Raw genomic sequence first — 13099 nt, 5'->3', positions numbered from 1 at the left:
ATAAGATATTATTTAACCCCTCAAGTAAGCTTTTAAAGTTTCCCAAAGTAAAGAGTATGATACCGACTCAGTTTTGTTAGTCTCGAAAAATGTGTCAATGTTAGCCAATATATAACTACAAAATTTCTCATTGGAAAGCAAAAGGGGATTAAGTCTCCACAGAGGCCGCTCTCTAATGTTTAAAGGAAAATATAGGTCCAGTTTCACGGGCAAGTGATCAGATATAACAATAGCAGTGTACTCAATTTGTCTAATAATTGGTATGAAGGAGCTATCTATAAAGAAATAGTCTAGCCTGGAATAGGAGTGGTGAACATGAGAAAAGAAAGAGAATTGCGTAACTGATGGATTCAAATATCTCCAAGGATCTATATAACCATTTTGTTTCATAAACATCGAGAAGGCCTTTGCCATACCAGAAGATGTTCCTCTCGAGCTAGACCTATCAAGCAGTGGGTCAATAGCACAGTTCAGATCTCCTGAAAAGATTAGCTGGTGTGTATTCAGGTTAGGTATTAATGACAAAACCTTATTTGCAAAGTGGACATCGTCCCAATTAGGGGCATAAACATTTACCAAAATGACAGGTATCTGAAAGAGAGATCCAGAGACTATAATAAAGCGACCATTAGGGTCACTGATTACTTCAGATGGTGTAAACTGCATTCTTTTGGTGATTAATATTGCCACTCCCCTGGACCTACTATTAAATCTGGAATGAAAAACCTGACTAATCCATGCTTTACGGAGTCTGTTATGGTCTTCCACTCTTAAATGTGTCTCTTGTCCCGGTACCGAAGAAACCACAACCAAAGGAGTTGAATGACTTCAGACCTGTTGCCTTGACGTCGCACGTTATGAAAACCATGGAGCGGCTGATAATACAGAATCTGAGGCCACAAACCAGGCACGCCCAGGATCCTCTTCAGTTTGCGTATAAGGAGAAGGTGGGAGTGGAGGATGCTATCACGTATTTGCTGCACAAATCACTCTCTCACCTAGAGGGGGTCAGTTGTGCTGTGAGGATTACATTCCTTGACTTCTCTAGTGCCTTTAACACCATCCAGCCAAGATCTTAAGGCACAAACTAACGGAGATGGGAGTAGACTCTCACATGGTGGATTGGATAGTGGACTACTTGACAGATAGACCTCAGTATGTGCGGTTGGGAGATTGTAGGTCTGACACGGTGGTCAGCAGCACAGGGGCGCCGCAGGGAACCGTACTCTCTCCGGTCCTGTTCACCCTGTACACATCAGACTTCCAATATAACTCGGAGTCCTGCCATGTGCAGAAGTTCGCTGATGACACGGCCATAGTGGGGTGTGTCAGGAATGGACAGGAGGAGGAGTATAGGAAACTGATACAGGACTTTGTGATATGGTGCAACTCAAACTACCTGCGTCTCAATATCACCAAGACCAAGGAGATGGTGGTGGACTTTAGGAGATCTAGGCCTCATATGGAGCCAGTGATCATTAATGGAGAATGTGTGGAGCAGGTTAAGACCTACAAGTATCTGGGAGTACAGTTAGACGAGAAGCTAGACTGGACTGCCAACACAGATGCCTTGTGCAGGAAGGCACAGAGTCGACTGTACTTCCTAAGAAGGTTGGCGTCATTCAATGTCTGTAGTGAGATGCTGAAGATGTTCTATAGGTCAGTTGTGGAGAGCGCCCTCTTCTTTGTGGTGGCGTGTTGGGGAGGAAGCATTAAGAAGAGGGACGCCTCACGTCTTAATAAGCTGGTAAGGAAGGCGGGCTCTGTCGTGGGCAAAGTACTGGAGGGTTTAACATCGGTAGCTGAGCGAAGGGCGCTGAGTAGGCTACGGTCAATTATGGATAACTCTGAACATCCTCTACATAGCACCATCCAGAGACAGAGAAGCAGTTTCAGCGACAGGTTACTATCGATGCAATGCTCCTCAGACAGGATGAAGAGGTCAATACTCCCCAATGCCATTAGGCTTTACAATTCTACCACCAGGACTTAAGAACTTTTTAAAAGCTATTATTAATGCTTTTTGAGATAGTGATTTAGATGCATATCATATTTTTTACTGAGTTAAGTATTGTATGTAATTAGTTTTGCTACAACAAGTGTATGGGACATTGGAAAAAAAGTTGAATTTCCCCATGGGGATGAATAAAGTATCTATCTATCTATCTTGTAGAAAGAGTATATCTGCTTTTAATTGTTTCAGATGAGAGAAAACTTTAGTTCTTTTAACAGGACCATTGAGCCCCTTTACATTCCAAGAAATAAACCTCACAGGGTGGCCTCCATCAGCAGCACTCATATCAAAAGACACACAGGGCCCACAATCCAAAACAGTGTGAGGGCACAAGCTGCACACAATAACGCACAATGAAAATAAAATCTGGCCAATCCGTAACACACAAAAGAATAAACTGCCATGGTAATCCCCCAAAACACTCCCCCCACCCCTTTACACAAACAAAAAAAAAATAACCCCCGAAACCTAGATCTACCTCCCCAACTGAGGATGATCACAGGCATTACCAAACAAAAAACTGTCAAAGCGTTCCCCATACAACCAAACCTTCAATCTAATCTAGGGTGGCTTCCCTCCTTAAAATTTGTACACTCACTTATTCTACCTTTAATATATATAGGCCAAGGATAACACAAGTCAAGTAAAGCATTAAAAACACAAAAAAACTAGGAAACTAAACGCCAGAGATACAAATCCCAAGTATTTACATTTTGCTGGTTCAAAGTTTTTGTTCATCAGATTCCGCAGCACAGCAGTTTGACCTGATCACATTCCACAAACTAAACTGGAAAAAAATGAACAAAAGTAAATTGTGAAAATTAACAGTTTGCCTTGGCAGGAGGACCCTTCATTGCTGCATGAATAACCTAAAAAAAAGTCATTGCTCTTCTCGTTCTTCTCCCCAGCGCGGATGGTAAAACTCTTTGGCCGCCTCTGGTGTATCGAAATAATGCTCTTTAACTTCATGGATGACCTGGAGCCAGGCAGGATACAAGAGGCCAAACCTGACCCCTTTCCTGTAAAGCAGGGAATTCACCTCCTTGAAAGCTGCTCATATCTGAAATTTAGTACTTATTATAAAAATTGAAGTGATTAAATTACCATTCAGAGAATTACTGCCTTTCCTATATTTTTTTCAGCTCTCTATTGTTGTGTTTTGAAAATCCTGAGCATTTGTATTACAGCTGGGAGATTTATTCCAATTACCTTTCCTGATATTGACTTTTCACTTAATAATTCTTGTGATCTGTAGTCCAATTGTCCTGACTTTTCAGGGCCATAAAGAATAAATTTTCTTTTATTTGTTGGTCTTGATGCATTCCTAAATAGTCTCAACCAAAACAGGCGAGTAATCCAGTTAAAGTTTGTAAGGTGAATCTCTTCATACTTTTTGTAATGAAGTCTTGATATTAAAGTAATATATACACCTTTTTCTTAGGGAAGCACAGATTACTTCCTGACTAGTGGGGACAAAATTCGATTCTTCTTTGAACGCGGAGTGATTGACAGCAAAGGTGATGTGACCCTCTATTCAAGTTATTGTAATTCACAATGAAAATGTGTGTTAATACACTTGAGATCTGCTTAGCACAATCCTCACTGATAGGATACAAATCAGTCATTTCACTCTTATTACATACATGACAAAGAAAGCTAATCTTTTTTTATTTGAGTTACCATAAATGAAATGGCATCTTGTTTTTGTTTTGCCCACAGTTTCAGAACTTTAAAGTGCTTTGTTGTGAAAGAGATTTACATTGGTTTTTTTTAATTGTACAAGCGCTTACTTAGTATTTCAGGATCAGTGCAGTTTCTGTCCATTTCATACCTACAAGAGTCTACTTGACTTCCTCTTGCCCCACTTAACTACTCATTTGAGGGGTGATTGTTTTCCTCCATCTATCAGAGATTGCCATTTGGTGAATTCCTGGAGTGCCATCCTCGTTGAGTGCCCATACGGTGCTGGCACTTAGAGCAGCAAACTCCTGGAGTTAGAGCTCCCATGTTCAGGAACCCAACAAGTGTGAATCTTAGCTGCCAGCTCAAAGATCAAAGTACATATAGGTCACCATGTACAACCTTGAGACTCATTTTCTTGGGTGCATCCTCATAAATCCATAATAGGATCAATGAAAGACTGCATCAATTTGGCACTTAACCTGGATCCTGGTGTGAGTGGTGTCAAGAAAATGACCTCTTCCTTAATGTCACAACATCTAAGGAGTTGTGGGCTACAGGAGGAATGGAGACGGGCTATCCCCAATTGACGTCAATGGATCTTGGGTTGAGGGGTGAACAGCTTTAACTTCCTCAGCATACACATCACTGAGGATCTCACATGGTCTGTACATACCAGTATCTTGACAGGCTGCATCACTGCCTAGTATGGGAACTGTACTTCCCTCAATCGCAGGACTTTGCAGAGAGTGGTGTGGATAGCCCAGGGTATCCGTAGATGTGAACTTCCCACTATTCAGGACATTTACTGAGACGTGTGTAAAAAGGGCTTGAAGGGTCTTTGGGGACCCAAGTCACCCCAACCACAAACTTTTCCAGCTGTTACCATCCAGGAAGCAGTACCATAGCATAAAAGCCAGAATCAACATGCTCCAAGACAGCTTCTTCCACCAGGCTATCAGACTGATTAATTCACGTTGATATAATTGTATTTCTATGCTATATTAACTGTCCTGTTGTACATACTATTTATTACAAATGATTATAAATAGCACATTTAGACAGAGACATAACATAAAGATTTTCACTACTCAGGTATGTGAAGGATGTAAGTAATAAAGTCAATTCAATTCATAATAATAAATAAATAAATAATAAGTATGGAAGTTGAGATGAAGAGTTGTTGTCTATAGTCTGTTGAGCAGTATTAGATGTCCAAAATAGTTGTACAATCACTGTTCTGTAGTTCATGGTATTTTCTTTTAACCTTTGCTGAAGTCACAGATTATTTCTGAGTCTTGCACCATGAACAGTTTCTTACCCCTGACCATCTGACATGCAGACTCTAACACTGAATAATATCACCACATGTTCAAGAAGTATTTAAAGTGGTTCAGGCCTCTTGATAGCTATGTACATTCAGTAAGAGTCCTAGAGTCATAAAACATCACAGCACAGAAACATGCCATTTGGCCCATCTAGTCTGTGCTGAACCTGTGTAAGCCCATTGACCCACACCTGGACCATAGGCCTCCATACCCCTCCCATCCATGTACCTATCCAAATTTCTCTTAAATGTTGATATATCAAACCTGCATCTGCCACTTCTGCCGGCAGCTCATTCCACACCCTGACCACCCTCTGAGTGAAGTTCTCCCTAATGTTCCCTTTAAACATTTCACCTTTCACCTTCAACCGATGACCTCCAGCTCTAGTCACTGAAGGTGAACAAAACAGTGATTTGCTGGATTTTATTTCCTGTTCGCCAAACCACAGGCAGGAGAGCAATTTATGGTGCCTCTGCCATGGGCTCAAGCTGTTGACACAGGAACTTCAATACCACCTAGATATTCTCATCACTGGTTGAAGTCTAAACAGTGCTGATTTAGTGTGTATTTTAATCATCCACGATGTGACTGATTCTTGGTTTTTCTTTTCATTCAGGTGATTTTCTAAGACCAAAAGAAAAATCCATAAATAAAATTGGTCATGGTAAAGTTTATTTTTTTTAATGCGGCTTGGGGATGTATTGACTGTGCACTCACTGTGTCAGATGTAGAACCATGTTGGCAAAGGAACCTAAGTGATTAGTTAAAACTTCTGTGAAATTTGTAGATATAAATATCAGCAAAAAGCTCAAACTACAGCCATTTCTGATTTGAAAGGGCTTGCTGTGTGTTTCACAGATAACTGTCCGCAGAGAGATATAGATGGGTTAAGTGAGTGGGCAAGGGTCAGGTAGATGGAGTACAATGTTGGTAAATGTGAGGTCGTCCATGTTGGAAGGCAAAATGAAAGAGCAGATTATTATTTAAATGGTAAGTGAAGCACGCTGCTGTGCAGAGGGACTTGGGAGTGCAGGAGCAGCAGGCTATCAAGAAGGCAAATGGAAAGGTGGCCTTCATCGCCAGAGGGACTGAATTTAAGAACAGGGAGGTTATGCTGCAATTGTACAGTGTACTTGTGAGGCCACACCAGGAGTACTGCGTGCAGTCTGGTCTCCTTATATGAAGGAGATATACTGGCTTTGGAGGCGGTGCTGAGGAGGTTCACCAAGTTGATTCCAGAGGTGAGGGGGTTAGATTATGAGGGGGCGAGAGAGTCACCTGGGACTGTACTCGCTGGAATTCAGAAGAGTGAGAGGAGATCTTGTAGAAGCATAAAATTATGAGAAGGATGGATACGATAGAGGCAGGAAAGTTGTTTCCACCGGCAGGTGAGACTAGAACTAGGGGACATAGACTCAAGATTCAGGGGAGTAGATTTAGGATGCAGAGGAGGAAGAAGTGCCTTTCCCAGAGTGGTGAATCTGGTATTTCTGCCCAATAAATCAGTGGAGTTTACCTCAGTAAATATATTTAAGACAAGTTTGCATTGATTTTTTTTTCATAGTAGGGAAATTGAGAGTTATGGGGAAAAGGTGGGTAGTTGGAGATGAGTCCATGGCCAGATCAGCTATGATCTTATTGAATGGCAGATGGCTTACTCCTGTTCCTATTTGTTGTTGTGTTATGTGTCTGGATATGCTGTTTATCATTAGATGATTGGGGGGGGGGGGGTGCACAATTGTTTTGTTCAGTCTTTAGCCCAAGAAAACTAAGATGAGTAGAAGGACTAAGTAATTCTGCATGGGGCAGGAAAGCCTTTTTGGTGTTTCATGTTCTTCATTTTCAACATGTGTCTGTTTGATTTAGGAACATTAGTGGGGTAAGTTAAAATACATAATAGAATTGACAAATTCCTATTTATTTGGACACTCTGAAAAGTTTATTTTATAAAAAAGGTTTAATAAAATGTACCACTGCACACGAGCAGAGTATCAATGCAGTAAAAACCCAGAATGTCTTTCCAGATAAGAACCAGGGTAAAGTTGGGGTGATAGCTTATCTTGTACTTTCAAATATTTGCTTTTATTAAGTCAACTGTTTTGTGTATAGCACTTCATGTCCTGGAACCTGCGTTCAAAAATCTCACACATTCACGCAAAGTGCAGGTGAGTCCGTCTGAGTTTACTGTCAGTTCATTAGTAAATTGCCTCAACCATTGGATTGTGGGACTTTATTAACAGTTAAAACAGTTGTTTTAGATTGCTGACCCTAGGCAGAATCATGCAATGCTCTTGTAAATTTTAGTTTTAACTATGTTTTTTCCCTGGAATCTCAACCTTTTCCATCCTATCTGACCACATCAATAGTTTTCTTTAAGTTACCTTGAACTAATTACCTCTTATTAGTTCAGCACCACCAGTCTTTAGGAAATTGCCACTGTACAATGGAACTAACTATTGCAAATGTTTTACAGTTTCCTAACTCAATACTGTCATGTAGCTCTACCTTGGCACAATCACTGTTTCCCCACTGATCTGTCACTCTGTTTCTCTGATATCTAGGACTGGATGAGCAAACATAATTTTCCTTTTCAATATGATGAAGCCTACACCCATTGTCTTTGTTCCTTGTCACAAGATCTATTTGGTCAAATTGATTTATAAGACAAGAGATTCCAGCTGACCTGCCACAGAATTCTCTTTGTCGCTAGCTTGGTGGCCATCCAAGAAGACAAGCTGATTATACCAGTGTAACACACAAATTCCTGCAGGAATTCGGCAGGTCAGGGAACATTTATGTAAAAGAGTAAAGAGTCGACATTTTGAGCCGAGACCCTTATCAGCATTGGAAAGGAAGGAGAGAAGTCAGAGAACGGTAGGAGAGAAGTCAGAGAACGGTGGGAGAAGTGGAGGAAAAAGTACAAGGTGGCAGGTGATAGGTTAAATTGGGAGAAGGGGAGGGGTGAAGTAAAGTCTTAGGAAGTTGATTGGTGGAAAAGATAATGGGCTGGTGAAGGGGGTATCTGATAGGAGAGGATGGAAGAAAGGAAGGGAGAGGAGCACCAGAGGGAGGTCATGCGGTGAGGGAGAGAAACAGGAATGGTGAGGGGGGGGGCATTACTTGAAATTCCAGAAATTGATGTTCATGCCATCAGGTTGGAGGCTACCCAGATGGAATATAAGGTGTTGCTCCTCCAACCTGAGTGTGGCTTCATCCTGGCAGTAGAGGAGGCCAGGGATTGATATGTTGGAATGGGAAGTAGAATTGAAATGGGTGGCCACCTGGAGAATTTGCTTTTTGTGAAACGGTCTTCCAATCTACATTGGGTCTCACTGATATATGGGAGGCCACATGAGGTGCACTGGATACAGTAGATGACCCCAACAGACTTGCAGGTGAAATATCGCCTCGCCTTAAAGGGCTGTTTGGGCCCCTGAATGGTAGTAAAGGAGGTGGTGTAGAGCAGGTGTGGTACTTGTCTCGCTTACAAGCATAAGTGCCAGGAGGGACGAATGGACTAGGGTGTTGTGTTGGGAGTGATCCCCGTGGGGGTGGGAGGGAAACATGTGCTTAGTGGTGGCAGAAGGATAGGGTGAGGGCACACGTGTGCGAAATGAATGAGATGCGGGTGAGGGCAGTGTCGATGGTGTTGGAAGGGAAGCCCCTTTCTTTGAAGAAGAAGGTAGTTGTTCCCTGGCACCCACGTCCCATAAAATGGGCAAACAGCAGATTAAGCACAAGGAAATCTGCAGATGCTGGAAATTCAAACAACACACTCAAAATACTGGTGGAACACAGCAGGCCAGGCAGCATCTATAAGGAGAAGCACTGTCGACGTTTCGGGCTGAGACCCTTCATCGGGACTAACTGAAGAGACAAATACTAAGATATTTGAAAGTAGTGGGGGAGGGGGAAATGCGAAATGGTAGGAGAAGACTGGAGGGGGTGGGATGAAGCTAAGAGCTGGAAAGGTGATTGGCGAAAGGGATACACAGTTGGAGAAGGGAAAGGATCATGGGACGGGAGGCCTTGGGAGAAAGAAAGGGGGAGGGGAGCACCAGAGGGAGATGGAGAACAGGTAGAGTGATGGGCAGAGAGAGAGAAAAAAAACAAACAAGTAAATATGTCAGGGATAGGGTAAGAAGGGGAGGAGGGGCATTAACAGAAGTTAGAGAAATCAATGTTCATGCCATCAGGTTGGAGGCTACCCAGCCGGTATATAAGGTGTTGTTCCTCCAACCTGAGTGTGGCTTCATTTTGATAGCAGAGGAGGCCATGGATAGGCATATCAGAATGGGAATGGGACGTGGAATTAAAATGTGTGACCACTGGGAGATCCTGCTTTCTCTGGCGGATCGAGCGTAGGTGTTCAGCGAAACGGTCTCCCAGTCTGCGTCGGGTCTCACCAATATATAGAAGGCCATACCAGGAGCACCAGACACAGTATACCACACCAGCCAACTCACAGGTGAAGTGTCGCCTCACCTGGAAGGGCTGTCTGGGGCACTGAATGGTGGTGAGGGAGGAAGTGTAAGGGCAGGTGTAGCACTTGTTCCGCTTACAAGGATAAGTGCCGGGAGGGAGATCGGTGGGAAGGGATGGGGGGGGGGGGGGGGAACGAGTGGACAAGGGAGTTGCATAGTGAGCGATCCCTGCGGAAAGCAGAAAGGGGGGGGAGGGAAAGATATGCTTGGTAGTGGGATCCCGTTGGAGGTGGCAGAAGTTACGGAGAATTATACATTGGACCTGGAGGCTGGTGGGGTGGTAGGTGAGGACAAGGGGAACCCTATCCTGAGAGGGGTGGTGGGCGGATGGGGTGAGGACAGATGTGCGGGAAATGGGAGAGATGCGTTTGAGAGCAGAGTTGATGGTGAAAGAAGGGAAGCCCCTTTGTTTAAAAAAGGAAGATATCTCCTTTGTCCTGGAATGAAAAGCCTCATCCTGAGAGCAGATGTGGCGGAGACGGAGGAATTGTGAGAAGGAGATAGCATTATTAATCTTGTGATTAAACAGCAGAGTAACCTTGTGGCAGTGTTGGCCAAAATAAACACTTCAATTCTCTTCAAACAAATTCTCTCCAAACTTGGATGAGATAGCCCAACATGAAAGTAAGTTAAGAGTTAATGTAAGGTTTTGAACTGATTATCCATTAAACGAGGTTAATCCTTTATTAATGATGGGGCCACTTTGTAAAGGTTAATCTGCTTTTGTCTGCTCTGCTGGAACTGTGACAGACAGGCTCTGGTTGGGCTAACTTGTTCACTGATCTTCTTTGTAATTTAAATTTTTATTATTATTCTTATTTTACAAAGCAGCACAGCATATCATAGAGCAGATACAATACAGCATATTTATACAGCCATCCCATGACAGGAAAACATAAAAAACCAAGAAACAGACAAAAAGCTTCTAACTTAAGTTTAAATTAATATACAACCAAAATTGATCCGCGCGCCTTGCACTTTTCCCTCACTGTTAATTTTTCCCAACATGTGTTCCTATGATAAAATCTTAACCATTTCCTCAGTCCATTCCCTCACAGTGGGTCATCTGGGTTTTTTCCAGTTTTCCAATATAATTGTTGCAGCTGTGATGAGACCCACCTTTAAAATAGTAAATTTGTCATTGTTTACATTAGGTATCATTGTCCTATCACCCAGGAGACAGAGCCGTGGGCACAAAGGCAGTGTGGGACCCGACCAATTCCCCCAACAAATCAAGAACTTTACACCAAAATGGATGAACCATGGAACACTCCCAAGTCATGTGAAAATATGTGCCCACCTCATTTTTACATTTCCAGCATAAATGATTATCAACAATCCCCATTTTGTAGAGTCTAGTTGGTGTCCAATAACATCTGTGGACTATCTTATACTGAATAAATTTCCCTCTCGCTTCCCTAATATGTCTACCCACATTTGATAAAATATTTGACCACTCATTATCTTCAATATCGCTTCCAAGATCCTTCTGCCATACTGCTTTGAGATTGTTACACGGTTCATCCACAGAGTGCTTGAACATTTTATAAAACACTGATGCTTTATGAACTTCCTGTGGTAGTGTAAAGTATTCAGTTAAAGGATTACTTTGTGGGTGATGCACTATCAATAACTCCAAAAGACTGGAAGTAGAGTAAATACTGAAAGGCTTTTATTAATAGTAAAATGGAGCACGCCCATGCCAGATGACTGCCCTGGACTGTGGGAGGAGCAGTGACACAATCACCTTTATCCAGGGGTCTGTGGGAGGAGGCACAGGAGCATCAGCAGAGGGGCGTGTCCAGACAGATATACATGGTTTACCACAGTGGGTCACCATTCTTGAATATGCTACTAATACAATGTCTTATTTGTAAATGCTTCCAGAAATTCCCTTTATCTACAAAGTTATATTTCCTCTGCAAATCCACATTGACATAAAAATCTCATTCTCATAGAGATCACCTACTGTATTTACACCTTTAATCTTCCATTCTTTCCAGTACACCATTCTTTTCCCAATGCATATCGCAGGGTTATTACAAAGCGAGGAATGTAACTGATTTAAATGTGACATTTTACAAGCTTTATGAATTGTACACCCACACTCCTTGAGTGAAATAGTATAGGATTTAGATTAGTCTTGTTTTTCCACGTGTTAAAGGGAGAATGTGATGCAGCTAGGCTCCGTTCTATAACTACCCAGTCTAAATCAACATCAGCCCTGTCCCAATGTTTAGCTAACTTGGTCATTTCAAAGGATAATTTATATGCCCTGATGTCTGGTAGACTGAGCCCACCCATGTCCCTGGACATACACATTTTACTCATTTTAATTCTGGGCTTCTTCTTATCCCATAGAAAATCACTAATAATTTTGTTGTATTGCTTGTAGATCAAATCTGAAATATTTAAAGGAAGCATCATAGAAAGATAGTTAAACTGAGGTGCTATGACCATTTTAACTACATTGACTTTACCCCAGAGTGACAGTCTCAGTGCCCCCCACTTACCCAGATTATTTCTTATCCTACTCAATAATGGATCATAATTTAAAGTAATTATTTCATCCAAATTCTGACTGAGTTTGACCCCTAGATACTTCATTCCAACTGGCACCCATCTGAAATTAAACTGAGATACTGAATTTGAGTAACACAATTTTGACATTGGCATAGCCTCAGATTTACTGCAGTTGATTTTATAACCAGACACTTCAGAATATAATTGAATTGTTTGCATTAGTGGGGGTAAGGAATTAGGAGGGTCACTAATCAGTAATAAAATATCGTCAGCATATAGCATCAACTTATGCTCCTTTCCACCTCCCTTCACCCCTCTAATGTTTGGATCTGCTCTAATCATGATTGTCAACGGTTCCAAAAAAATCGTAAATAACAGTGGGGAGAGGGGGCAGCCTTGGCGTGTACCCCGTGAAATGTTGAAAAATTGGGATATGATACCATTTGTAATAACTTCAGCCTTAGGGTTTTTATACAAAATTCTAATCAATGATTTAAAGATAGAGCCAGACCCAAAGAATGACAAGACCATGGTTAAAAATCTCCACTCAGCCCTGTCAAAGGCCTTTTCGGTGTCCAGGGAGATGGCAGTAACTGGGATACTACTTGGGGAGTTCAGCCATATTAAGTGCAAAAAACCTCCTTACATTGTCAGTTGGGGATCTGCCTTTAATGAAGCCAACCTGGTCAATGTTAATTACAGATGGCAATACTTTCTCTAATCGCAAAGCCAGTATTTTAGGCAGTATCTTACAGTCCACATTAATTAAGCTTATAGGCCTATAATTGGAAGGATCTATTGCATCCCTGTCTTTTATTTGGGATCAATGATATTAATGCTTCATTAAATGTATTAGGTAAAGATTCCAAATTAAATGTTTCTGAATAGATTTTTGTTAGAAAAGGAGCCAATGTGGCCAGAAATTTCTTATAATATTCAACTGGGAAGCCATCCATACTTGGAGATTTCCCCATTTTCATAGCCGCAGTAGCCTGTAATTGGGGCATCCTCAGTAATTGGGGCATCCAAGGCCTCAGCTTGTTGTGGGGATAATGTAGGCAATTTTATGT

The 13099-nt window shown here is 41.9% G+C and overlaps 1 protein-coding gene across 6 annotated transcripts in view; it reads left to right on the top strand.

Moving 5' to 3' along the window:
• Positions 1-13099, top strand: part of phyhd1 (phytanoyl-CoA dioxygenase domain containing 1) — a 56075-nt gene that overhangs the window by 8322 nt on the left and 34654 nt on the right. For 4 of the 6 annotated variants that reach the window (XM_073052756.1, XM_073052751.1, XM_073052752.1 and 1 more), the window contains 3 exons: positions 3456-3531; positions 5639-5686; positions 7132-7187. In XM_073052756.1, coding sequence (XP_072908857.1) covers positions 3456-3531; positions 5639-5686; positions 7132-7187 — 180 coding nt within the window. The remainder of the gene's footprint in view (positions 1-3455; positions 3532-5638; positions 5687-7131; positions 7188-13099) is intronic. The other 2 variants (XM_073052753.1, XM_073052754.1) reach the window with 1 other exon arrangement.

Source organism: Hemitrygon akajei, chromosome 7 (genome assembly GCF_048418815.1).
Source record: "Hemitrygon akajei chromosome 7, sHemAka1.3, whole genome shotgun sequence".
Lineage (NCBI taxonomy): Eukaryota > Metazoa > Chordata > Chondrichthyes > Myliobatiformes > Dasyatidae > Hemitrygon > Hemitrygon akajei.
This window is presented reverse-complemented; position numbering and strand designations above follow the sequence as displayed.